Source organism: Pleurodeles waltl, chromosome 7 (assembly GCF_031143425.1).
Source record: "Pleurodeles waltl isolate 20211129_DDA chromosome 7, aPleWal1.hap1.20221129, whole genome shotgun sequence".
Taxonomy (NCBI): Eukaryota; Metazoa; Chordata; class Amphibia; order Caudata; family Salamandridae; genus Pleurodeles; species Pleurodeles waltl.
This window is the reverse complement of record NC_090446.1, coordinates 978,708,298-978,736,199: the sequence shown is the minus strand read 5'-3', so window position 1 is coordinate 978,736,199 and position 27,902 is coordinate 978,708,298. Positions and strand designations below refer to the sequence as shown.

Here is a 27,902-nt window from a genome sequence, read left to right as displayed (position 1 = left end):
CTCTTTAACAGAAAACTACATGTGAAAGGTGTCCTCCACAAAGAAACAGAGACCGTTCAAAACTACATTCACAATATAACAGTTTTCGCCAATATAAACACTTTTAAAGTAAATCTCTTACTTCAGGGAGGTGGATTTACCTTGATGATGCCAGCAGAAAACTAAAACCAGGCCAATTTACTGTATTAGTTTCAGGCACTGCTGTAATACTTGTTAAGACCCTACTCAGTCTCTGCCTCTCTTTTATTTCACTCGTTATTAATACTCCTCTGTGCCTGTCCTAGAACCTGTGAAATAAGTTACAGATTTAATCCCCACCACATGCAATAAAACAGGTCCAATTTATGGAAGAATTTCGTAATTAAACTTAAGGCCACATATGTTAAATAAATATATTTATTTACTTTTATAGATATTTTACAAAATACAAGAACAGAACTGCAGCTTCTCTAAAGCGCATTGAAAGTTCGAAAGCCTGGGGTGGGCGAGGAAGATGGGGGGGCAGCGGGAAGGGATTTTTCTGTTGGAGATAGGTGTGGCCACAGTCTTTTGCGCCACCCACACCAGTGGCGAGCATGGGAGGGGGGGCGCCTGCGCACAACTGGGGACGAGGAATCACCCTCTCGCTCTCTGCAACGAAGTCCGTCTTTCACCATTATATATATAAATTTTCTTCCTTTTTTTTTTTCAAACAGAGGCTTACATAAATATGGCTGGCGTTGCCACATAAGAAAGGAAACGCCTCGTCCCAAGTAATATAATATATATTTGTATAATATTTACTTTCTTTTCTTCCATAGGAGCATTTTACATTTTTCCCCACCCTTCATTTTAAAATAACAAAACTGTTTAAGAGAAGACCCTGCCATCAACAAAAATGATGGGTCAACATAATAATAATGATTTGTAAAATCGCAAGGGGTAGCCTGAATAATTTATAATCTAACAGCCCCTTTTTGTTGTAATGCACAAACTTCTTTTTCCCTTGGTGAGGCCAATTCTGGACGGGGCAGAGGATATAGGAAGGGAACAGGGTAGAGAGGATACAGTGCAGTAAAAAATTAAATCACAAAGAAACCAAAAAATTCTTTCCATAAAATTTCTTTCAAGAAATACGATATTTACATTACGAATAAATACAAGTTAGACCTGATTTTTTGTATGAGTTTTTGTTGCTGTTTTTTTGCGTGGTTGAAAACGGAGGTACGAGCGGAAGAGTATGGCTTGCTTTCAGAGGCTGCACCCTCACCCCACCGCCCTCTAGATGAGGGAGAGTTCTCTTCAGGGGGCAAAAGAAAGGCATTAAGAAGTCATTAATGAGGGCGAGCGGGCACAGAAGATACTTGTTTGAGTACTGCAACCCGTCGAATGAAACAGCCTCCTCTTCCTAGGAAAAGCCTTGATTAAAAAGATGCTGGGGTAGATTCAAGAGAGGGAGGACAGGATGTTTACTTTTTTTGTATTTGTTGCATATTTGGCTTCTTGTGCCTCGCCTTCCATGAAGGGCAGACTGAGCAGCGGGAAATTCCCGTCCCCACCTTTCCCATCTGAATCTGGGAGTCGTTTGGGGGTTCCGGGGTAAAACAGTCCAGTGGTATATACTGCATTGCAAAATAATACAACTTTTAATGCTGAAACAGTATATTTCCTGTCTCTTTTTTTGTTCTGTATCACTCTTCTTCCGGACTTTCTGCATGAAGGGTCGAAATCGACTACAGATGACTATGGATAACCAAAACCTTTCTCCACTGCGGTGCATAATCTGCGAGTTCTGTGAGTGAGTTGCATCCAAGAGAAATGCTGTGCTGATTCTGCAATAGTGAATTGTATAATGTGGCTGTTTGTAGTGTTGAAAGAGAGGGCCAGTGGCAACTTGGTGGCTGCAAGCACTACGCCCCTCCCAGGTAAAGAGGTTTGCGGTTCGAGGGCAGCAACAGGCGCTGAACGGATATTCCAGATGTGAAAATACAAAAAAATGTCTTTATAGAAATGAGCACCAGGTCCTGTGTTTTGGGGGGCAGCTCTCAGCAGAGGACAGGGACCCCGTCGGCTGTCACCAGCCGCCCCGTCGTCGGGTCGTATGTTCCTGCCAGGTAGTACAGGTCTTGGCGGTCCTGGAACCGTTTGCTCCTTGTCATCTGCTCATACTGCTCCCGGCTCACCACCTGACACCTGTGTGAGACCGTCTGCACATCGTTCTCATCCTCGTGGCAGGACTGGTAGAGGGCATTCTGCAGGGATGGAAGGACATAATTGTCAGCAATGACTACAATTATTCCTCAACACCCCCCCCCAACCTCCACATCGCCAAAGTGTAATCAAGCCTGACACCCGGTCCTCTGCTTACCTCTATCTAAGTTGTATATAACCCCTCACCCACAACCCCTCTCAATCCATGGCAACCTGGTGCCTCTGGGTGGTTAGTGGGGCTATGGAAGTGCGTGTCAAATGTTAGGTTTCCTATGAAGAAGTGCTTTACATGGGCAGGTATTGTCCGGTACTCGGTAATTCGAATGGGAGAGTACCTGCATTTCTTAGCACTGTTGCAGCACATTTGATAGGAGAGTACTTGTACTTCTCAGGATCAAACAGGTACTCTAAACAGTGAGTACCTGCACTTTTATATTTCTGTTTAAAGCATTGCGGTCAAGGGAATGCCTCTGGAAAGGGCACACCTGGGGAAAAGTCTGACTGCAGCTACGGGCATTGGCGTAGTGAGTGATGAGGTGTGACTAGGCCCACACCGTTTCGATTTGGGACAAGGTAGGATGACTCATTCTTGGGACACTTCAGGCCCCTGGGTGCCCTTCCAGACGATTTGCTCCTAGACTCTGCAAGCTGAGGATTTCTGTGAGTGTTTCCCTCTGTTAAGACAGCTTTTTGCAGAAATACACTAAATAAAATGTCAACTACCATAACGTGGAACTGCAATAGGAAACAGGCTACAACTTGACATTAGAATGACAAAAAACGACATTACCACCTCATAGCATACTCCACCTTAACCATTTTCACTGTCATTTTAATTGTTTTACAGGACTTTAATTAATTTCAGTGCCACATCTAGACACCTGCTCCAAAATCCTGTGCCACATTTTTTAGAATCTCTGGCCCACCGACAATACCTGTCACATGACATCATGTCATGATTTGTTGTGCTGAATGGCAAAGCTATAGACTAAAGACATCTAGAGGGCTGGGTGGAGGTTTCCCTAACCCATGCTAGGACTTCTGGACCAACAGCTGCTAGTAAACTTGTTTGGCTACTGTTCCTCTTGCTTTAACAAATAAGATATAGCAGTGCCAATATGCCGAAAGTAAAACAGATTCTCAGATCCAATTTATAACTGACCCCTGCTGAAAATCACACTATGTGGCATATTTACAGGCCCCTAGTGCCACTGGAGTGTCACTTTTTGAGAAGCTCCAGTGGCGCTGTGCACGGCGCCGTATTTACAAGGTGGCATTAAGTCACTCTGGTGGTTTAACGCCACCTTGTGAATACGAACCTTTCACAAGCAGCACTTTGCGTGGGAGGGGCGTGCAATGGGTGCTGCTGTGGGCATCCCACAGCAACACCCACTGCATTTTGCAGCACACACAGAAAGAGCAAATCGCCATTGAAGATTGTTTTTGTGCTGGAAGGCTTCCATGGTGCAAGGGTGGCTGCGTTGGCACTAGGCAGGTAATGTAGTGCAGGAGCAGGGGGAAACACAGGGCTCCACCAGTTCTCTGTAAATATGCCCATTTGTCTTTAAAAAGATTGTCACCTGCATACTCTTTCTGTCATGCTTCATCATTGAGTTCCTCATCCAGAATGACTGCGCATCTGAATGGGCTCAACCTAGAAGGGAGCTCTTGATACTACAAACTCAGGAGATCTAGTGAAGCAGTTTTAAAGAGAGTAACAAATAGATATGATTAATACTCCTGCCTCAAGTGGCTGTAGGTCTACATGTTATGGCCGATTTTAGTTGCCCATAAAGAACAAGGACCATAGAAGTGCAACATATCTTAAACCAATGTATAAATTACTTGTGAGGAGAAAACTCATTCAAGCACCATACACACATTAATGAATACACATTCTCCTTTATCTGTGGAGACATGTCTTTAACCCATATTCAATCAGGGTAAAACTGCATGATATAAATCAATCAAACACCACGAGGTATATGCATGTGTCAAAGACCATGTCTTATGCTTTTCTCCTATACATGTGCTTATGTGTCACCACCCATGTACTGCAACATGGTTTGAGGGCAAAAAACACCAAAACTCTTCCTGCATAGGACACTGCACTCACACACTTTTTGTCCATCCAAAATCCTGCATCTAATGCCTGGAGCTCTCTACCGTAGTCTTTTTTCACCTTATATTCAAACCTAGCCACAGCAAAAATAAATAAATGCACAACTTTGTTCATCCTGCATGACATCAAAGCATGTGACAGACGCACACTTCAATCCATTGCACTCTCAGTAGGTAGTGAGCTACCAGTAGTGCTTAATTTGCAAAATAATAAGTGCCAGTGCCCAACATTTTTCTCTTAAGACTGTGGCCAAGGCTACTGAATGTAGGTATTGTCGAATACCAAGACTGTGTAGTCCTGATTCTACCTCATGTCTCATTTCCACCAACCTACACTCCCTGCCCCTTTTTTTTCCATCCCTGCTCTCTCACTTTGCCATTCTTTTTCCCTATTTTGTTTCTTCCTCCGTTACTCCTTTTGTATTTTTCTTTTCTAGTTTGCTCTAGGACAAAGTTTGATAAAGCAAAGTAAATGCTGGTCCCCAAAATTAAGTGCTGGTGTACCCCAGGTGCAACTACCAGCTCGAATTAAGCACTGGCTATCTGGATGCAAATGCACTTTTGTGCCTTAGGGTTTTGAAACACTAACTACAATGCAATACAAGCAGTAACTGTCAGTAGAAAGCAAAAGTTGGTCCCATTCCTTAGACTTCAAAGTCTTTAAAGTCTGGCCAAAGGCCACCACCCTCATGTACCCACCTGCACCCGTCTCCTCCAAAAGCCACCCTTCACCTAGTGAATCTACCAGAGCCAGCAATATCACCCTCGTGGCTGGTCTCACCTTGCCATCACTCTGCCGCTTCCCAAGTTTGGTTTCTTCAGGGTGGTAGAACCACTTTACTTTCACCACCATGTTACTGCCCCAGGACTCCCACATGCTCTCAATTCGCCCAATGTATGGCAGGTTAGGTCGCCCCGCTGAAAGGAAGACTGCACAGTCGCCAAGATGTAGGGTCTCCTTTCCCCTCACAATTGCCTTGTAGAAGAGCTTCCGGGCTTTACCTTTCATGCCCCTCCGCTGCACGGAAAGAAGAACAAAAATCATATTCCATCAGTCATGTTCCTTCTTTTATAAACAATGCATTTTTTATTAACACTTGTTACGAAAGAATGACCATAAGGCTATTAGAACATTCCACCCACTGAAGGCAGCATGTCCTAAATTAAAACATGATCAACACAAACGCTGGAACGTTGGAGCAGAAGGCCTGTATCAGCTCCTGCTCGCCCTGAGCCACATTGTTGTCTTCAGTGGACCTCTCAGCAATCTAGTGTCCTACTCTAGGTTTACAACTTTAATGCACGCTTAATAAACCCGGATTAATAGTGTTGCATATACTTACTGAAATCTGACATGTTAGTAGCAGATTGGAACATGTGATGGCTAACCTAGGTGATTTTAAGGGAGAACCAGAATTTCGAACTTACTAGGCAAGGTACATCAACGCAGTTTTTAGAGAGGACAAGGATTTTAAGAGGACAAGCTGACAACCGTTCAGTAATGAAACTGATGTAGTTATAAAGCCATTACTGGCATCCGCTTTCAGCCATTTTATCTGAACTAAGAAGCACTATTTTTTGTGTTCTATCTCACGAGGAAGGTAATGGTGCGATAAACTGGCACATCTAACACTTGTTCTTGGCTAACACGTCAGCTGTGGTATTATAGCCTTGCATGTCAGCTGTGCTGTTATGGCTGGGAAGTTGACCATGTACTAAGGACTGGCATGTTGAGGATAATGGGATTGGCTGGCATGCTAGTATTGGTTTTGGGCTAGTATGCTGTCTGCTGTGTTCTGGGCTGGCATGTTATTGGTTGGTACAGCAGCTATGGTGCGGTTGGCTTTGTCTAACTAGCATTTCAGCCATTTTGTCCATGCCGTAAAAAGTCATTAAAGGGAGGCCTGCATGGAACACTGCCTATGGTGTTTTTACTTTGCATGTCCACTTCAATGATGATTGGCGTTTAATTCATGATGTTATGGGTTGACATGTCATCTGTGAAGTGACTGGATAGCATCTCGGCTCTGATAGAGTTTCTGGTAAACATTTAGTCATGTTGTTGAATAGCAGTTTGACCATATAGTTATTGACATATCAGCAGTGGCATTTTTCAGTCACACATTAGAAATTACATTATTGGCTGGTCTATCATCATGACGTTACCTGTCATGTCAGATATTGTGTTTTTTGCTGGCCTGTTGGCTATGGAGTTAAGAGCTTTATCTGTAATTGGTTTAGTGTTCAGAAATAAAACAGGAGCTCATAACTGTACCTGCGTTGGGTTGCCTGACCACTTCCAAAGTTGCCTGGCTGGCAAAAAGGCAGAGATCTTTGGCCGGTTTTCTACGGATGGCAGTCGCTGTCGCCGTGGCAACTCCTTGACTTTGGAGAAGCTCATGGCTTCTTTCCTCTTCACCTTGGCAGGGCCACCCACAGCAGTTGCCTTGGCAACGAAGCAACGCTGAGGCCCACTGTTCTTTGTGTGCAGCGCCTCAGCAGGAGTAAGAAGACTGGCGCCAGGGTGGCTAAGGCAGGTCTGGAGCAGCAGCGTGGAGTCCTCTACCTCAGAACTGTAAGATGAGTCCTCATTGTCCGAGGAGCTTAGGCTCGAGGTAGAGCCAGAGCTTGAGGAGGTGGAGGAGCCAGAAGACGATGAAGAACCAGAGAGCCGCGTCAGGTACCTAGAAGTCACCCCATCCCCTCGGTTGGTCCGCTCCTCCTCCATGTCCGAATAGGAGCTGTGGCAGTCGCTGTCGCAGTTCAATTCGTACTGTGATGGGCCAGAGTACTTGCGCAGGGTCAAGCCCACCGGCAAGCCTGGCACGCGAGTCCTGCACTTCTTGTCCTTCCCGACCAGCGGAGGGTGGGAGAAGCCCTGGCCTTGCAGAGACTGCTGCGCTTTCAAGCCAAAGTCCTTGGCACACATTAGCAGGGCTTTACTGTTTTTGGTCTTGGGAGAGGTCACCCCCTCGTGGTCCAGCTTGATGAGGTACTCTGCCGACCGCTTCTTGCCCATGCTCTTACCCTCTTCACCTGGCACTTTCTCTGCCCGTTTGACCCGCAGAGGCTTTGCTGCAGGGGCCAGGGTGTTGCCCATGGTGAAGCGGCTGTAGGAGTTAGCGATGCTGCTGAAGGAGTGGACCCCAAAGCCATTGCCAAAGATGGGGGCAGACATGCTGGTCACCGGGAATGCAGCCTCCTTTGCCTTCAGCCGGCGGGCACTGCCGTTTAGCTGGAAGAGGTTCTGCAGGAGGCTCGGGGTCTTGCCACCTGCTTTCCTCTTGGTCTGGGACATCGCTGACCAGCTCATGAGACTGTTGCTGCGATCGGCCGTCAGAAGGGACCTGGAGCCAGAGTTCACAGTTTCAGCTTTACCTGTGAAATAAAGAGAGGAGTTAAACATGTACAACATTCACATATATTACAGGACGGTTGAATTATTTAAATAATATTTATTTTCATATAATGCATAGCACAGGCTAAATATTCTCTAGGTATTTAAAACTGAATGCCACTACTCAATTCAAAGCTGCTCATTTTAGCAATCATGGAAGGATGAAGGACTAAGTCATCCCAGTACAGATTAGAACATGCGGCTTTCCAGTTGTGCAAAGATCTCTGAAGAATTAATGGTGCTAATTTATCCTTCAGTTAATCCCTCATATGAAGAAAACAACAAAAAGCAATTCAAAACACGAGAGTTAGGAAGTCAACACTATGGCAGACTGTGCCCTTTGTGATATTTTATTTCCAGCTGTCCGGCCTCAGAAGCTCATCACTCGATATATTTAAACTGTTTTGTGGCCTATTTCCCTTGACTATCTTCATGATTCTCTCCCTTCCTTCCCCCTGACAAGTCTTGGACAATTAGAAATGCAGATGGCTGCTGTACATTCCACTTGATTGTAGTTCGAAGAGAGCCTACACCACATCTAAGTAATGACGGCATTTAAAAAAGATATTGAAGTGGAAGTCGTTTACTCACAAATATCTGAGAGATGAAGCTGTCGTTGACAGTATTTCCAATTTTACGCCTGGAAAATCAAATTCAACTTCCAAAACGTTGACGCTCAGGTGCCAAATGGCCCTATTTAATTTGCGACACACTAAGCCAGCTGTTTTATATGTAGTTAAGAGCATTTTTGATTCTGCAACTTATAGCCAAGATCTTAGGTTTATTCAAGTCTGGTGTGATTGGTATATGTATTCATGGATTTCCTTGCACCATGGTACACAGAAAGAAGGCCTACAAGGAAAAGGTAAGAATGAGAAAAACTTCTCAAACCCTTCCTTAACAGTACGGATTGCATTTCTAGTGTGCATTGTTCTTTAAAAAGTCAGGACTAATGGAAGGTGTCATACAAGACCTGGTACATCCTGGTAGTTGAACAATCCTAATTAATAGCCACCTGCCTAAAGTGCTGACATTCTTTGGTCTCCAAATTATCCCTTATCCTCTATGCCACCCTCCAAAATTGGCTAATTACTATTAGGGGACAGTCCCTTGTAGTCTCAGGGGCTTGTTTACAGTTTTGTGGAAAATGCATTCTGTTAAAAAAGTGGGGGACGTGCCATCAGTGAAACTCCGGGTTCTCATGCACTATGTAGAGTCAGGAAAGCATGAGATGTTTCTGAGGGTGCAGCCTAGGCTGGCTCTGCCAGCGGAAAACTTTGACCGATGGCCCCAAAATCCAAACCTTTGGACTAAGAATCTCAGACCGTCCACCCTTTTCTGACACCTGGATGCTCTGAACGGAAATCAGAGAAATGGCCTACACATGGTGGAGAAAACTCCAAAGAAACTTATTTTTTTGTTTTATACAAGCTCCTGCTTAGTGATTTAAAATAATGAAAAATAAAAAAACATTTGCTGTGTGGACGCATTACACATGGTGATCATTTACCAAAGTACCAGTGCCTTCAGAAAAAGGCTCTGCTTAGGGTACAAGAATTCTCCGACAGCATGGCATAGGTACGTTGGTCACTCTTATGCCAGGCCAGCAGAGAACATTTCTTATCAGCCCTGGCACACTGATGGACCAGCAACCATGCTTGAATTGAGGGCTTAGTCTGCAACCTAAAGGGGTTTGCCTGTATGCAAACTGAGGGATTTTACAACAGACTGCTGAATCTATAAGGACCATAGGACTTAGTTAAAGTCAGACATGCATAACCAGAAGCATGATGTTCTAATTGATTAAATTACAATACATCAAGGTCTCTCCTCCAGCCATTGACCAAAAAGTTACGCATTTGACACAGCGAGCTTTTGGTTGTGCCAATATCCACATGGTGGCCAATACTCTGTAGTGCTCTGTGCACACCTTGTGTGCTCTTTACTTTTAAGCCCACTTGGTTGTTCCACTATCATATTTTATTCTACCTTTCAATGGGAATTGCATGCATGGTGTTCTCTAAGGGCACAACCCACAGGATGTCCCAAGCATACTAGCCTCGCTCTGAGATCCTCTCTGTGTTCCGTGTGTAGGACTGTCTACTCCACAGTATTCCATATGTGATAACCTCTACTACATGGCTGACCTTGTGCACCATGTTAACTATACCATGCTCTGTGACATTAAGTGGGTGTCCTGTGCATAGTATACTTTACTTAAGATTTGCTACAGGTTCCTAGGAGAATTATTCCTTTGCAGCAGCAAAACTGAACCCACATAGCCCTAACTGGGAAATTCCTCATTAACATTTCACACTTCTACACCCACTCCATGCCGCCAGTTAGTGAGAGACTTATCTCCAGAATCAAGCTACAGTGATCATATTACATTTAGGAGCATATTTACAAGAAAGTTGTGCATCAGTCCCAATGCGCCAGTTTTCTTGCGTTGCCCCTGCCCCACCTAATGACACCATGGTTGTGCCTTATTTACCATACGGCACACTGTGGCGGTCGTTGCGACAACAGAATCAACATTTTTGACACTATAGTGGCGCTTTGCTGCACTAGTGTCAAAAATGTTGACGCTAGTGCAGCAAAGCACAGGGAGGTCCATTGCTTAAAATGGGTGTGTCATTTTAACGCCTGCACTGAGCAGGCGTTAAACATGACCCAGAAAATGGTGGGGTGAAATGTTATAAATTTAATTGCACCATTCTTTGGGGCATCCCTGCATTGGAACACCCCTCCCTTGAATACATTATGACTGGCGCAGGCATAATGTGGCAAAAGGGTTTACAAAGTGGCACAGTGCAAGCATTGTGCCACTGGCACGCGAGAAAGGCCTCCTTAACACCGCCTTAGCATAAAAAAATGACACTAGGGCAGCATAAGGTGGCGCTAGGGGCCTTTAAATATTCCCCTTAGTGTCCCAGGGTGCAAGATGTGTCTAATTCTCCTTTTTGCACCTGTAGGCTTTATGGTATGGAAAAAGTGGCAGCACATGCATCTAAGACTCCTCCTGTAATATTGATCAAGCAGGTGCGATTTCAAAGGGGTGTTCCCACATTTGCATGAGGGCCTGGCCTCATTCAAAAGAAGCTACAACTTTGCCCTTGTGCTTTATTACAGACTTTGGTGCAACTGCAGGCAGTAAATGTTTGCATTGTTCAGCATTCCATCCATCATCCTTTTGAGTTGCAACAGCAGGCAGCGCATAGGGAGAACCCCAAGGGTCGTCACCACCTTTTGAATATCTGACTGGGCCCAGTTCCACAGAAAGGTAGCCGTTTCAAACCATGACTGTCTTTCACTGATGCACTCACACTAGTGCTAGTGCTAACTATCAGAATTTGTACCAGGAGAGTGCATTACTGCCACAATCAGGTGCATGGTCTCTACGCTAGATGCACATAATGAGGGTGTGCTGTGGTGCAGACAGGGACAGGGTGCCCGATATGTAATATGGGAGGAAGATACAGGGGTATCCAAATGAACACTCCAAAAGATGAAATACAGCTGTGATTTCCCACCAAGAGACCAACTGAACAGTCCTGCTTTTTTGGGGCCAAATTCCGCTAAGCTTGCTTGAAATCACAATCCCATTAAAAGAGGTGGAAAATCCCAAGACCATAAAGAGCTGTAAAAACTCAGAAATTGTTATAGGTGGCTTCCACACACAGCGTTAACTGGTTGCTAAGGGAATAATGACCCTCTGTTTTTCAGAGTCCATTACTGTATGAATCAACTACATACCAGGCCTTTCCTTGTTCGCCACCTTCTTCGGTATGGCCTTGGGTTGTTCGGGGACTTCTCTTCCTTCTGGTGCCTGGCTCTCGGGGCCCTCACTGGTAGGTGGAAGACAGCCAGAGGATCTCTTAGTCCGGCGGGAGCCGGCAGCCACTAAGAGTGCAGGTGAGGGTTCTGTGCCTATAAGGAGAACACCAGAGACAGAGGTTACAATTCGTAGCACCTACAGGCAATTCATTTGGTTACTTCAGTGTGCTACAGAATTGCTTTCATTGACTCACTAGCACCTACTAATTCTGCTCCTCATAACCATGCCATCAAACACTAGCCCAGTCAATGGTTCGGTGAAGTCACAGGAATATTGGTGGGACCTCCTTCTTTCAACTACACAAATAGGTGTGTAATACCTTAGATATTTCAATATGGTCTTACATATGCTCATGTTTCAGGCCTCGTGCACTTCAATGGAGTCTCACTCAGTCCTTCTAGAATGAGTGACAGCTATTATTCAGTAGCCACGTTTCTGATGACCAGTTCAGAAGATCCGAGTTCTCTTTCCTGTTTCCTCACTGGAAATATTTTATTCCCCATCATGGACCCTGCACATTCAGTGAAGTGAATCCCCGCGTGGTCTCATACACGTCAGTGGAATCTCGCTCACTCGCCTTTTCCCATCACAAAAATGTCTCAGTCATCCTCCCCCCATAGCCGGAGTCGATTGCCGAATCTTTGGGGTCTTCGTCGTTCCCCGAGTAGCTGGTCTTTTAGCTTTCAATAGCCTGTTTCCCTTTCTCCTGTCCTTTAACTGGTGTCTCACTCCCTTCCAACATCCCTGTACTCTTACGCACGCCCACACGCTCCTCCCCCCTTGTCACTGGATTCAGGCGGACCCCCTGCTGGAGCCTCCCTGCGGGATTCCAGTCACCCCGCCTCAGGGTCTGCCCTTCTCCGTCACCCTGCCCTGGACTCACATTTGATGGTATAATCAGCTGGCAGCAGGCGGATGTTAGGCAGCGAGATTCTCCCTGTGTCGCCATCGTCGAACGCCACGACCACAGAGTTGGCCTCTTCGTCGTCATCGCTGGAGGAGCCTGGTTGAGAAAAGAAGCGGGATTACGTAAAACAAGAGGCCACATTTCTTTCAAAGAAAACAGGGGCGGCCTTATAGAACCTTGTGTAAACCTGCAGGAACCAAGGGGCGAGTCCTGCCGCAGCCAGCTAGGGTACAGCAGAAATCCCTGCACAAACCTGAAGGGTGAAAAGGGCAGGTGCTTTGCCCAACTCTGCCTCCCGGTGGGCTGCGGAGTTCCAGACACTCCTGTGGAGGCCGCTCGTGCCACTCCGCCCTTGCACAGTGTGTGTCACAGAAAGAGGTCGCGCGCGGGCCAATGCTATGCTGCACAGCTGGATAGAGAGGGGGACCTCAGGCCCCGCGCGCTGCGCCCCACGTGGGCTGCCACGGCTAGTGGCGTCCTGCCCGCCGCTGCCTCCGCCAGCCGGAGCCCGTCAGACTAATGGAGCCTGCGATCAAACAGGAGTGTTTGCCCAGCGACCGAGGAGGCCAGATCTCATCAGCCAGTAATTAGACAATACGCCGCGTTCCGCTTACAGGGCAGAATGGCTTCACTTCCTCCGACGAGGCAAATGTGCCGCTAATCAGAAGATACCGAGCCAAAGCAAACAGTCGTGACACGCTGCAGGCCATATTTAACAGTAATGGTTGGCAAGCTCTGGCCCTGCGTTGGACGCGCGTCTAGTGCGGGTCTTACATGGGAGGAGGGCATCACGTATTTCGACACCTCCCTGGACACCTGTAGCAAAACTGAGAATGAAAACGCCGCGACAATGTTGCAACTTTCCTTGAAATGCCCAAATGTACCACAGTGCGTACTTCAGTCATTCTACGTTTCCATTGGTGTAGACGCAGTGCTGGGCTGTCTTATCCCGCACTCTGGCACTGTCAGGTGGGTCAGATTGAAAGGTCAGTGGGTGGTCCTTTTATGCTGTCGTTGCGACTTATTGGACCAAAAAAGCGGCCTACACGCTCTCCCTTCTGAAGCAGGCCATCTACCAGTGCCAAAGTGCCCGGAAGCTAGTTCATCTTTGCTTAGAGGTAAGGAGAGAACAGTGCTTTAATGAAAGGCTTTAAGTGGATCGGATCTTGTCAGATCCCAGACCGACCGGCAGTGATGAAAACTGACTTTGAAATGCGTCCCTATCAGGCCGTATCTTCAGGACCTTAACATTATATAGAAAACACTGATCGATTTCTCAATAATAACTGTAAAAACCCTTATGTCATGGTCGCAGTCTGTTTACATTCCACGTTTTGTTACATCTTGCTTTTCCTAACAGTATTTGCTTTTTGCAAATGTGTTGTGTAGTTTTTTTTTTTCCATGCACCGCATGACTAGAGCAGTGCACGCTGTGAACTGAGTTCCCTCGATGCGTCTGGGTGAGTTCAGGTTGTGGGTGAGTATTCATGACGGGCCACGAGTGAGTCCTATGGAGTGGAGACTGACGGCTGGCACGTCTCACAGTACCTGTCAGTGGGTCAGAAAGGTGTTCAGATTCGCATGCACATCCAACCAGTGTATGTTTGGGTGCAATATCTCACAGAGAAACAGCCAAATACTGATCAGAGGCACGCTGTGCCAAACACGTATTTGTACTTCACATGTAACTTCATTTAAGTCACACGCCTAATTTAACAAGCCACACCTCTTGGAGATTTCTAGACACATCCCTTTAGAGATACTGTTTTAGTTTTTCAAACCATACTTCTGATAGGAGTGTGGTTTTGAGGCACTGTCAGCTTTCTGGAAGGCGAGCATAAGTCATTGGGAGGCAAACTCTGTAATTGTGCGCGAGGGAAGTGGGAGGAATAACAAATATGCAGGTTCTAATGTTAGTTCCCCAAAACATAGGGTGTTACCATTTACTGCCCACACTTCCCAAATCAGGCACAGAGGTAATACAAACACATAAATCAAGAGTCGCACATTGGACTGCCAGAACAATCAAAATCAAAAGAAGAGAGAAATCAGAAAACAACAGAAAGCCGACATTAAAGTCGACAGTGAGCAGAACCAGGAGAGAGGCGGGCGTTTATAAAGCATGACGGACGACCCTTGGCGCTGTGAGTGACGGATCCCAGCAAAACCCCATCCGGGGCCTGCTCCGGATTAAACTAGGAGAAAGGCTAGTCCCTTTCCTGGCATAGCTGAGCTCTGATCTGCGGCCAGAGACTGTGCACATGTGCGTCAACACACATGGCGCCTGGCAACAAATATAAAACACAAAATAACCCACACGGCGCTTGCACATGTGTCGTCCTCCTTGATGTGAAGTGAAAAACAAAAGGATTTGTGAAGTGAAAAACAAAAGGATATTTTCTTTACACTTTCTACTGAACAATAACATTTCCTCGGTGTTGGCACAGTTTGGCAGGACAGGCCACTTTCACTACCCCGCTTACTGCCTCCTACTCCAGTTCTTCGTTCCATTCATTATAAGGAGAGCCATCTTTTCAGAGGGACTCGTGCTATTTCCCTTTCATAACAGAAAATAAAGTACTCGCATATTATCATATGTATAAGAGACCTGGCAGCCCACCTCACATCCTGTTTATTACCTTCCTTTCATTTTAAAAACTCCGGAACTTGAGGTGTAAAGGAATGTTTTGGTGGAACAGTGAGTGGGTTTTACACTGATGGAGGTAGGCTGACAAATTTTGCTTCCGGTGGTAGAGTCTTGCAGGGGCAGCAGTGTGATCCCGCGAGGCACGAGGAGGTCAACTGATTCCGACACGACCTGAGAGCGCAAAGCACACATGTCGCTCAGCCCTCGACTTCCGGGTCAGCTGGAGCAGAGCTGACACGCAGTGGGAGGAGTCAGCTATGTTCTGCTTTCTATTTTAGAATATCTGAAATATCTGATCAGCACCTAAAGAAATAGGGATGTTCTTTAATCCAATGATTAGAGTGTATTTGGGGAATTAATATCACTCTCAGCTTCAACCAATGGCACGTGATGTGTGTAAGGAGAGTAGCAATTAGAAGAGTTACAAAATATTCGGGCCTGGGGCAGTTCTTTGCTTACTTTTGGTGGTAGCAAGATGGAGGGCAAAAGAACAGCAGGGTGGAAATACTGTGGAGGAGAAGGAAAGAGAAGCACAACAAGGCTTCCAGCAGGTATCATGGGCAGGTGCCGTTTTTCTTGGTGGCCATTACTTCTGCCAAGGGACGGAGAGAACTGGTATCACTTTCTTGTAGGCCTCCATTTTTTAGGATCTTTCCAGATCGATTAATACTCAGCTTAGGTTCTTCTTTTATTCCATATTGTCTACTCTCCTTTCCATCTAGACCAGGACATTATCTTGTCAGCGTTCATGCCTAATTCTCCCATTCTAGAAGAAGAGGCTCCGCGTTGTCCCGATGTCAGAGGAGCGGTTTTGAAATACCTGGTGAAGGTGGCCTTTCTGTTCGGCGTGCATATTCTTTGTCAACTCTGCATCTCTTAAGAAAGTGTTGACGTCTTCTGGTCCATCAATGAGCTGGTATGTTCTCTCACCTATTGCTAATCCTTAAAGGAAATTGATCTGCCTTGTCTTGGTGGAGTTTAAGGGATGTCTACCAGTTATGCTTGTTTCGTAGCTGGAGGTTCAGGGTGCATCAATTTTGGGTGAATTGTAATACTGCTAGTTTGTCAGTTCCTTCTACCTTTGTAAATCATTATCATATCCAGTGTGATGATGTGGGGTACAGTAATTTTTGGTCTCAAGTTCCTTCAGCCATGACTTAAAGAATATTGTTTTGTTTTTTTGAGTATAACAATTGCATAAATAAATTCACTAGTTAGCTTCCTGCTTCCTGGCATCTAGACAGGAGAAGGCAGAGGCAGCACAGCACTTACCTCTCACAACATTCCCCGGGTACAGGCAGCGGGACTTCTGGCTCCAGTAGGCACACACCCGGGTCCCTGGCGGGAGGGCTCGGACTGACTGAGGTTTGATATCAAGCACCTGGGGAAAAGAGGAGGGGAACTGTTAGGGCTGACTCGTGCATTTGAGGGCAGTAGTCACTGAACGCTGTCAAAGGTACCCCAAACATGTAGGGCAAAGCAGAGTGCAACAGCTTTGCAGCATGCCTCAGGAAGTCTTTCTTCCATGGCCATAGATATTGTTGAATTTCCTCTACTAAGCTGTGAAAGAAAGAAAGAAAGAAAGAAAAAGAGAGAGAGAGAGATAGAGAACGTGCTTTGTAGATGTGAAAAGAGAGAAAGATCACGCTTCGTAGATGTGAATGTTTAACTACTCCGCAATCTTCAGCTACCACTGAGCCTACACAGCGATACACTGTTCAACTTTTGTTTACAGAAAGAAAACTGATTTTGAAACCAATAATCAATAATCTAGTGGTCAGTTGGAGGCAGCCGAAACCCATAAATCACAAGATCCATATGGCTAAGTTGGAGAATCTAAAAAACACATCTTGGTGATGCCTGGCACCTTACTTTGGTAATTAATGCATTTTGATTTAGATTCCATAAACATTGTCTTTAATAAGTATGCGAGGCCCGTTCTTCGGATCCAGGGGCAATCATAGGTACTGGGCAACATGATGGAGGCAACTGCTGTCCCTAAACCCCTTGCAAAACTACAAGATGAGTCATACCCAAATCTCTAAAGGCTTCAGGATGCAGGAGGCTAGTTCTTTCAATAGCTTTAGTGTCCATCTGAGGGAGTCTACTGGGAATCGGTAATCAGGTAGTCTGGTTCTCTTGTCAAAGGCAGGAGGCCAGTTAAGGCCTCAACTGATTTCAGTTTTTACAAGGACGACAGGTGGAATGAGTCTAGCACCAAAAAGGGCAGCCCCTGTGATATCAAGCATCAGTGACAAATAATCTCAACACAAGAAAATTGTGCTCAATTTTGTTGACTCCCCGTGGAACACAGAGGACTTAGTCCACCCACTGGACTCACAGGTTTCATCAGTTGCAACTATAAACTGGTATTTGTGGCCAGGAGCCACCCCAAAACTCAGGATATGAAAATGTCCCACTGAAAGTAGACTTAGGCTAGCATGTCTGTAATTTTAGCACAAACATACAGAACTCTACTTTACCGCTTCCCACCATTGCAAAAATTAAAAAGAACTTACCGCCTCCTGCAGAAGCTGTTCCAGTGAATAGATCCTCTGTCGATTTCCACGTTCCCCCTCGATAACAATGCTGTAACTAAATGGGGTCAAGAAACACAAAACTGGTCAACTTACTTTAAATTTCATAGAGAGAGAAGGACTTCACAAAGACAGATGTTGCTTGTGTAGAACACCGCTGCAACTAGCTCATCTGTTTGCGACGTTCAATGGCCACAAATAAAGGAGCACAGGGGAGGACTGTGGATACTCATGCACAAAGAAGGGCGAGTAATCATTTACGTACATGTCCGGAACGCTGTTATGCATGTGCAGAGAGGAAGGATGAGCTGGCTGCTCAGTATACATTGAGGTCAATGATCACATATGCACAGAGAGAAATGCCTGCAAACAACTCTGTTCCTTGTTGGAATAGTTATAACTGTGGCAGGGTGTACAGTTATGTAGACACAGAGAAAAAAGAGATGTGAGCATCTCTATACATATCAGGTGGTGTGGTCATGTGTGCACAGAGGAAGAATGGGTCAGTGAGAGGTCATACACAGAAAGGAAGGGTAAGCGAGTAGCTCCGTACATGTCTGGACGGTAGTTCTGCATTCACAGAGAAGGACAAGAGAGTGGTTCCTTACAATCAGAAGCATGGTTACATGTTTTAAGAGAGGAAGGGCAACTATACAGCTCAATAAATGTCAAAAGAACGATTAAGCATCCATGGAGGGTACGTTTGAGCCAACAGATTCTTACACGTTGAGAAATGATTTGGAATGCATACAGAATAAGGAGTAAGCAACTACATATAGGCCCTCATTCTGACTTTGGCAGGCGGCGGAGGCCGCCCGCCAAAGTCCCGCCGTCAGAATACCGCTGCGCGGTCAAAAGACCGCCGCGGTTATTCTGAGTTTCCCGCTGGGCTGGCGGGCGACCGCCAGAAGGCCGCCCGCCAGCCCAGCGGGAAACCCCCTTCCATGAGGATGCCAGCTCCGAATGGAGCCGGCGGAGTGGAAGGGGTGCGACGGGTGCAGTTGCACCCGTCGCGATTTTCAGTGTCTGCTTGGCAGACACTGAAAATCATAGTGGGGCCCTGTTAGGGGGCCCCTGCAGTGCCCATGCCATTGGCATGGGCACTGCAGGGGCCCCACGACACCCGTTACCGCCATCCGGTTCCTGGCGGCGAACACCGCCAGGAACATGATGGCGGTAAGGGGGTCGGAATCCCCATGGCGGCGCTGCTAGCAGCGCCGCCATGGAGGATTCCCCAGGGCAGCGGGACACCGCCGGTTTCCCGTTTCTGACCGCGGCTGTACCGCTGCGGTCAGAATGCCACGGAAGCACCGCCAGCCTGTTGGCGGTGCTTCCTCTGCCCTGGCGGTGAGACACCGCCAGGGTCAGAATGAGGGCCATAATGTTTTGAGTGCAAAGTGAGGAAAAGCAAACATGTTGTTCTGTGCATTTCAGGGACACAGCTAGGAAAAACAAGCAGCACTGTATCTGTTGGGAGCGTGGATACGCATGGACAGAGAGGAAAGACTAGCCAGAAGCTTTGCAGATGAAGTGGCACAATTATGCAAGCACAGACAAGGAAAGCTTGCTGGTTCTTACATGTCAGGTGGCTGCAGTGTTTTAATGCTTCCGGCATATAGCAGACTGTCCTCCTTGGGGATCAGCACATGCAGGCCTTCCCGCAGGTCATCTCTGCTGATGGTGCAAATAGGTGCTGCAAAAAATGGAGTGGGTGAGGTCAGAGTCAGACATAGCACTTAGAAGGCAAATGCAGAGATACAAGACATCTGTTTGAAGGTAAAGGAGTGGAGGGGGACACAAAGGTGGATGTCTAGGGGTGAGGCAAGAGCTGCAGACAGGGCATTCAGTGCACGTGGCACCAATGCAGAGACCAATGATAGTAGATTCAAGGAACGAAATTGACAGGGCTGGAGATGTGGTGAGAGGGACAAAGGGGATATCGAGTGACAAACTAGGAAGTATGCACAACTATAGGAAGATAGGTATGATGGGATGACAAGGAAGTGAGCTACAGGGAAGGAAGGTGTAGAGTGATAGAGATGTTGAGAGTGAATTGTCACTGGAAAGAGATCAGTAGGCAGATGGAGGAAACAACTCTTTCAGGGGAATAAATGGAGGCATGGAAAGATGGAAAGATGAAGGCAAGGACATATGAAGGAAGGAAGGGGCACAGAAACGGGAGGAGAGAGGTGTAAAGGAAGGGAGGGAGGGAGATGTGGTACTATAAGTATAAATGAGCTGGCAGAGGGAAAAATAAAGGCATTAAGGGGAACATGAATGACAAAAGGGATAAAGGGTGATACGAAGGGTGGAAAGAGAGACACGGAGAAGTAGAACAATGAGTGATTGTTCTAAAAAGATAAAAACACAGAACGTAGAAAAAATATATATTTGGAGATTAGAGCTCTACAGAAAGATAGATGAACTAAGGGGGTGGAGGCAGATACAGAGGGACACAACTACTGGGTAGATATAAACAGATAGGTGGATCAGGAGGGGATGGAGGGGCAATCTCACAGACGGACGCGTGAAGACAGTATGCTGGACAGAGGAAGACAGGTGGACAGGCAAATATAGTCATACAGACAAGAGTATGGCTGCTGACATACACACAGACACACTGTCCGACCAAGAAAGACACACTTACAGAACAACATACACTACAGATCGACATGCGGCAGCACATGGCCAAGCAGCCGATCACATAAACACATACAATTAGACACCTGAAGACACAGAGAAAGAAAAACAGACACTCACAAAACAAAACAATGACACACAGAAAACTGGACACACCTGAGAGGCAAATTGACACAAACAATCAATCATACTGAGACCTGTACATAGACAAGATGAGAGACAGCTCGGTAGAATCAGACACAATCAAATGGACACACATCAATAGACGGAGAGGTAGTTAGCTTCATACACAGGCAGGGATTCCTACAGACGCAATGCTGTCACGCACAAACCCAGCAAGATTGCCACAATCAGATGCCAAAACAGACAGACAAACAGACACAAACACAGCTGGACAGAAAATGTCAGACAGATAGCAGGACTGGCATATACAGTTTTGAAGGCAATGTTGCATACGGAACAAGTTATTTTTCTGTAATAATAGTTTTGCACCTTCAAGCTCTTTTAGAGCCACATATTGTGCATTACTCTCCCATTTAGTGGTGGATCAGAAAAATTCCCTATTTTTCTTCTGTCGATGTCAACCTGACAAGTCACCGCTTCTGACATCAAGGGTAAGCCTCCAATACTCTAGTTCATTGTTGCCATCTTTAGATTAAGATGTTCGTGGTTGGCATCTTTAGATTTTTAACTTCATTATATGTTGCCTATTCTGCTTTATTATGTAGATCATCTTTTTGAGACACTGCCCCTTTAACTGGGGAAGAAGGCAAGACACATTAAAATCTAGAAGGGTATGAAGCTGCAAAACTATCATGATAGGTAAGTACCTTGTTTGTTCTACGGCATGGATCTCTTATAACTTCATGTGTTGTTCATCGATTATGTAGCAGGTTATCCTTTGCCATTCACGTAGAAAAGTACCCAATTTGCCCCCAATAGGTGTTAGAAGCTAGGTGTGCTATTGTGATAGTTATTTAGCTGTTCCTTCGTTTTAAATTTGGGATTTGTAAGCTTGACTGCTTTGAAATTGTTGTTGGAAGGATTGGCATCCTGTCTCTCTTCTGTTGCTTGATGCACACTTTCTGAAAGACACTGTAGCTTGAAAGGCCCACAAGGTCCATGCTGTGTCACTATGTTTTTTCATCTGCTGCAGCAACTCATCCACTGCTGAACCACATAAGTTTCCCCCCTTGTAGTGTTTATGCATTAGCCTGTACCTAAGGTTTATGTCCTGAGCCAGACATGTTTTATTGAAATTGTACTTATGCACAGCTGTCTACCTGCTGTGTCTGAAGCATCGAAGGATGATGTGAGCAAATCTTAGAGGTGGCCAGTCCAACTCGAATGGCTGAAGTCACTCTTCTCTCAAACTTTTAAGTTGGATGAGTTCCAAGTACACCCCATGGAAAGCACTAGTGCTGTAATTTTCACAAGAAGATTTGATCTCTGATCAATTACCAATACCACGCTGCTCCTTCAATGGCAAATAAAATTAGGGAGGCCATTACTTTTCCGACTGCTTTTTGGAAGATTAACTGTTACTGGCCTTTTGTGAGAAGGGCTTTTAAGTCTTTTATTCACTACTTGGTAAAAGAGTACAATTAGTTTTGGAAATTAAAGTAAACATTTTATGTCTCTGCCACTAAATATTACACATATATCATTCTCATAAAGGTAGGGGCAGCATAGTCCATAAAATGCATGGTATCTCCAAGTCATATAGTCAATGATGCCTGTAGAGCGGAATGACTCAATGATATCCTTTTGGTAGCATCCACGTTGTCTTCAGGCAAATGTGGGGATAAAGAGGAAAAACTGTGCTTTCTCAACATGGTAGAAAAGAATGAATGGTTCAATGCTATCATAAAGGCAACTGTTATCCTAAGGGATGTCAGAAGCAAGGATAGGTTTGTGAAAATCTGTCCTCACTGGGGTTCTTCGCAGTCCTACTGTGTCCCCTGTCTATCATAAACATGCATTAAGAGCGGATGTGTTATTTACCACTATTATTGTGATGTGCTGTGGCGACAGCCTCTACTTAGGGGCCATTGGGAGGAAAGTCAGTCCAGACTGCCACTCTCACCGGTGCACATGGGTGCTTAGAAACTCTGGTGTCTTGCAGTTAGGGACAGGGGCTCCTCAGACAGCGTATCCCAGATATGCCTGTTCTGAATCTAGATTTTCTTCCAGCTAAGGATCCCTTTTAAGTCCTCATCCTTGAGGTTAGTATCATTGGCATCAGAGGAGGTATGGCACCTCGGTGTTCTTCCTGTAGGCTCAATACCTCAGAAAGACATTCTTTTGGAGAGTGGTGTGAATCCGAGGGACCTGGAGGATGTCATGTGCAAGGGTATTGAGTCCGTGTGACACAGAGGGTGTACCTGACAGGTGGGGAAACAATGGAATGGTTGACTTACACTTTCTTTTTGTCATATAGCTCAGCAAGTCACTATAAATCCATTATTCAGCAGTTCATTTGGTATAGTGTATCTCTGGAGATATTTAGGAGTGAGGTAGGCTACACCTGCTATCCTCTTTCACTGAGGGTGTGACAGCTCAGCAAACAGGATGTAAAGAATGAATCCTGGGAAGACCTTCATCCAATTTATCCTGGTTTTAAAGGCAACAGATGTAGGAAAGTACCCTCTTTTTGGCATGGTTACCCACACTTTTTGCCTATCACCAGTATGCTTAGACTGTTTTCATTGGGATCCTGCTAACCAGGACCCCTGCGATTGTGCTCTCTCCCTCCAAATGAGGTTGCCTAGGGCTTCTGTACACTCCACCATTGGCATTCTGGTGTCCCCTTATAAGTCCCTAGTTTATGGCACTTAAGTACCCTGGGCATTGGGCCACCAGGGGCCTCGGTGGGCTGCAGCATGTATTGTGGCACCCATGGGAGCCCATGCAAAATGTGTCTGCAGGTCTGCCATTGCAGCCTGAGTGAAAAAGGGTGCATGCACCCTTTCTCCACAGGTCACTGCACCAGGTCACTAACAAGGAGGAGGGCAGGGTGCATGTCCCTGTGTGTGAGGGCACCCCTGCATGAGCAGAGGTGCCCCTATGAACTCCAGTTCCATTGCTGGACTTCGTAAGTGCGGGGAAGCCATTTTATCTGTGTACTGGACCTGTGTCCAGCTTCATAATGGTAATTCCGAACCTGGGCATGTTTGGTATCAAATATGCACTCTGGGGGCTCCTTAGAGGACCCCCAGTATTGCTCCTACCAGTCTTCTAAGGTTTTCCAGGCAGCCAGCGCTGCTGCTCCCTCCACCCCCCCCCCGGACAGGTTTTTGCCCTCCTGCTGCTTGACCAGCTCAAACAAGGGAAGGCAGAACAAAGGATTTCCTGCAGGAGAGGGAGGCAACACCCTCTCCTTTAGAAATAGGTGCTACAAGGCTTGGGAGGGGTAGCTTCCCCAAGCCACCGGTTTGCTTTGAAGGGCACATTTGGTGCCCTCCTTGCATAAACCGGTTTTCACCAGCTCTGGGGCCCCCGGTCCCTGCTCTGGCACAAAACTGGATGAAACTGACCATTCCTCTGACCATCACCATCCAGGGGTGGTGCCCAGAGCTTTTCCAGGTGGCCACTCGATTATGCCACCTTGAAACCAAGATGTGCAGAGGCCCCTTGGAGCATCTAAGTCGCCAGGTCAGGCAGGTGACCTCAGAGACCCCTCCTGATAGGTAGTCACCATGTAAGGTGACCAAACCCCCTTTTCAGGGGTATTTAGGGATTCCCTTGCAGGTGAGTCCCCAGATTCAACATGCTAGACTCCACCAGGACACCTCTGCATTGTTTACTTCTACTTCTGGCCACTGGAGTCGCAACTGGACTCTTCATGGACCGATAAGACTGCAGCTCCAGAGACGACCTTGACTTGCAACATTGTTTCTCTGGCTCCTTCCAGCAACTGCAACATTTCCCCAGCTGTGCATCATCTGGGGTCGGTGAGATTTCAGCCTGCACCAAGAAGCAAGAAGGAATCTCCCTTGGAGTAAAGGAGTCACTCCCCTGCATCTCCAGGCACACAGAGCAACAAAGTCTGGCTGTGTGGATCTGCTCTCCTCTGGAACTGCATGGTTCCTGCATCACAGGTGGTGGTCTCAAGTGGTCCTCTTGGTACTCACTGCCCGCTGCCCAACTTGGGAGATGGTGTGCCCTTGCTTGACAGTATCCCTGTACACTGCAACTCTTGCAGCTACCAAGGTTTGTTGTCTCCTGCTCCAAGTGATCTTCAAGCTCAGAATAGCCCCAGCCTCCAGCATTTTATCCTGCCAAAAACAGTCTCCTCTCTGCTGCTTCAGCGACGTGGGACTTCTTGATTGGGCCTCACTGCAACTTACTGTGCCTGCTACCAGTGGGCAGCTTGTGGGGGCTGCAACTGCTTCTGCTGGGTCTCCCTACTGCTGAGGGTCAGCCTGGACTCCCCTCCAAGGGTCGAGTCCGATGAACCTTGCTGGTCCTCTTCAGCCTAGCAACACTTCTTTTGCTTCTTGCATTTGCCAAGGCTTGTTGGTGGTTCTCCTAAACCACTGACCATCTGCGACCCAACGAACGACGTGGGACACCAACTGCACCACTCCAAGGTCTCCTCTTCAGCTCCTGGACTCCACAGCTGGTCTTCTTCTTCCCGCATCGACCTGGATCGTCATCCACAGAAGGGTGGGTAGTGGCTCCTGCCCCCCCTGGAAACTCCATCGAGGAATTGACTCTGTCACCTTATTTTGCAGGTCCTCTTCTTCCAGAATCTTCCCTTGGTTTCTTCTAGTCTGGTCCTGTTCTTGCACAAACCATTTTCTAAGTCCTCTTGCTAGTCCTTGGGAAGACAAGGTACTTTCTTCTGCTCTCTTGGTCGCTGGGGGTCGCTTAGGTACTCACCTCTTGGGTTCCCTAGTTCTTCCAGCCCCCCCTCTAACTACTCAATATCCTTGGGTGGGGGGCTTCACTCCACATTCCACTATTTTAGTATATGGTATGGTCCTCTCCTAGGGACCTAACTATTCACTAATAGGGGTCGCCTGGGCCTGGTATAAGGTGCCAGCACCAGAGGAGTCCAGCACACACCAGGCCAGCTTCCTACATCAGACACCATGCCTGGTCCATAATCTTACTCTGGAAAGTTCTAGTCATGTCCTCAGGAACATTCAAAATACTAATTTCAAATGGATAGCACTTATACATGACTGTGCACTTTTTGAGGGGGAACAGCTCTCAATTTGAAGCAAGCTTTGTTTGCAATTCATAATCTCTGGTCATTCAAGAAGAGCATTTCTGCAGGCTTCTGAGTGATCTGGAGCAGTGGTTTTTACCCTGTGGTTTGTGGACCCCTGGAGGGTGTCTGCAAAGCCTAATCATGGGGTCCAAGGCTGCTTAGAACATTAAATAATATTAACATAATAATAAAGTTAGGAGGAATAAGAAGCAAAATGTACTATCGAAAATATTAAAATGTTCAGTAAATAGGAAGAAGTAATTTGAAATTTGAGGCGAGAAATTAAGTTAGTGTATTTAAATTGATTCATGGGAGTGCAAGTGAATGAAACAGAATATAGTGAAGAAGATGAGTGGCATCGATTGAATTTAGAAATGCTCCAACCTTCCTATTACAATTAAAATGTTGATATAAACACACACACACATAAATATATACATATGTATATTTATATATATATATATATATATATATATATACTTATATATATATATATATATAGATATATGTTTATATCAAAATATGTTTGTGAATTAATTAAAATACTTCTCCATTTGTGTATTTGTTTGAGGACTCCTTTTTTCTGTACTTCTGTGTATTGTTATGTGATTGAAAATGCTTAGACAGGGGTCCCTGGCTTCCAGTAATGACTCAGAGGGGGTCTTTGGTTTCCCATAATAATTTACCGGGAGTCTCCAGGTTCCACTAATGATTAAGTAGGAGTTCTCAGATGTCAAAATTTTAAGGACCACCCATCTAGAGGAAGAAGACTTGGTGGGAAGATTTATGTTTTCCAACCAGCTACCAGATGGTGAAAAATAGCTCTCTTGATAAGCAGTGTTCTGGTTTGTGCTTCGGTGGAGAGGGTCATATATTTTGGCCTAGCTTCCTAGTGTTGGAAAGCAGCAACTAAAGGCAAAATATCCTGTTGTACAATTTCTATTTACATTGTAAATGGAATATTTCTATACACCATAAACTTCAGTGGAGGGGTAACATACGTTTTAAGTGGATTTTTTGATTTTACATGATTTCACCTTGAGGCTACACTTAAAAGGCTGTGCTCATCATATACCAACCAGTAATGAATGGTTTTTCACCTGATGGCAAAGAATAAGTAATGTCATTGTTGGAACTCCATTAGCCTTCAGCAGCATACAGCTCTGCTTGTACGTTCTAGAGCTGGCATCCTGATGAACTCCTGGGGTCCAAGACCAGAGGGTGAATAATGGAATTCAAGGGGACAGACAAAAAATGCATGAGAGGGTGATTGTGGAGGACAGCTTTGGACTTTCATCATTTCAATGTCAGACAAAGAAAAAACACAAACAGCAAGAAAGGCACCAACAGGTACACTCAGCTGGAAAGATACAGGCTTACTGACAGACAGAGATAGGCAGAGGTTAACAGAAAGACAGCTAGGCAGAAAGCTTGGCAGGAATTAGATGAAGGGATGGCACGCGGAATATAGGTGCAACCGTCCTACTATGGCTGAGCCGGTAAACTGAACTTTACCTGGAAGCACCTTCTGCGTGGACGCTGATTCGCTGTTATGATTGTCCTCATCTTCGCCTTCTGAAAAACTGCTGTTGTCGTCGAACTGAAAGTCGTCCTCCACGGTGAAGCTTGCCAGCAGCTTACTCACCGCTCGGCCCTGATAGGAAGAGAGAAGGTGTGTGACAGATGCTGGGAGCGGTCAGAAAATGTCTGAAATACAGGACATTAGCTGTAAGGACTGCTCGTCAAACAAAGTATGATACAAAAGGGCATTAATGTCTACGCCTGTCTGACAAACAAGGCTTGCCAATTAGGGCGTTAGAGATGTTATGACAAAGAAAATTGCTCCTACATTAAATCAACGCCTGCAAGCACTTCTCCAAAGCCTCTTGTGATGCTGCATTGATATATTTTTGTGCTGTTAGACAGGACAGTCATCTTTCAAACATGTGACCCCCTACAAGGGCCGCATACTCTTCAAATGCTCACAGGCATGTCACGCCCTTACTACTAATCCCCACTGACGTGGCGACTGACACCAGACAAAGTGCCTTTCCTCAGTTTACTACTGCATCAGCAGAGGTGAGTGGCTAGACAAAGGATAGGCAAGCAAGTCTCCACTAAAGAAGTCAACTTGCCCTACCTGATGGTGCCCAACATGCGAAAGCTAAATTCAAACACGTGGTTGGTTAAAACCAGAAATGTTTTTAGGTGGAAAATAAGGAAACCACACCAGCTCTTCCACCCACTTCCCCAGGTTGTCCACCTCTGTAATGAGCTGTAGAAATGGACCATCCAACACAAACATCTATTTGTCAAGAATGTATCTCTTCTGAAGCATTATAAAGTGGGCATTTTGTAATTATTGTATTACTCACCATAACACTGAGGTTGTTTGGTACTAGCCAGC

The 27,902-nt window shown here is 45.9% G+C and overlaps 1 protein-coding gene across 2 annotated transcripts in view; it reads right to left on the bottom strand.

Moving 5' to 3' along the window:
- Positions 1-378: 378 nt before the first annotated feature.
- The window catches only part of BAHCC1 (BAH domain and coiled-coil containing 1), a 253,804-nt gene continuing 226,280 nt past the window's right edge, over positions 379-27,902 (bottom strand). For both annotated transcript variants that reach the window (XM_069199768.1, XM_069199769.1), the window contains exons 20-28: positions 27,011-27,149; positions 19,216-19,330; positions 17,620-17,695; positions 16,373-16,481; positions 12,430-12,549; positions 11,465-11,638; positions 6,587-7,689; positions 5,093-5,329; positions 379-2,231 (exon numbers count right to left, since the gene is read on the bottom strand). In XM_069199768.1, coding sequence (XP_069055869.1) covers positions 2,025-2,231; positions 5,093-5,329; positions 6,587-7,689; positions 11,465-11,638; positions 12,430-12,549; positions 16,373-16,481; positions 17,620-17,695; positions 19,216-19,330; positions 27,011-27,149 — 2,280 coding nt within the window. In that variant the 3' untranslated portion in view covers positions 379-2,024. The remainder of the gene's footprint in view (positions 2,232-5,092; positions 5,330-6,586; positions 7,690-11,464; positions 11,639-12,429; positions 12,550-16,372; positions 16,482-17,619; positions 17,696-19,215; positions 19,331-27,010; positions 27,150-27,902) is intronic.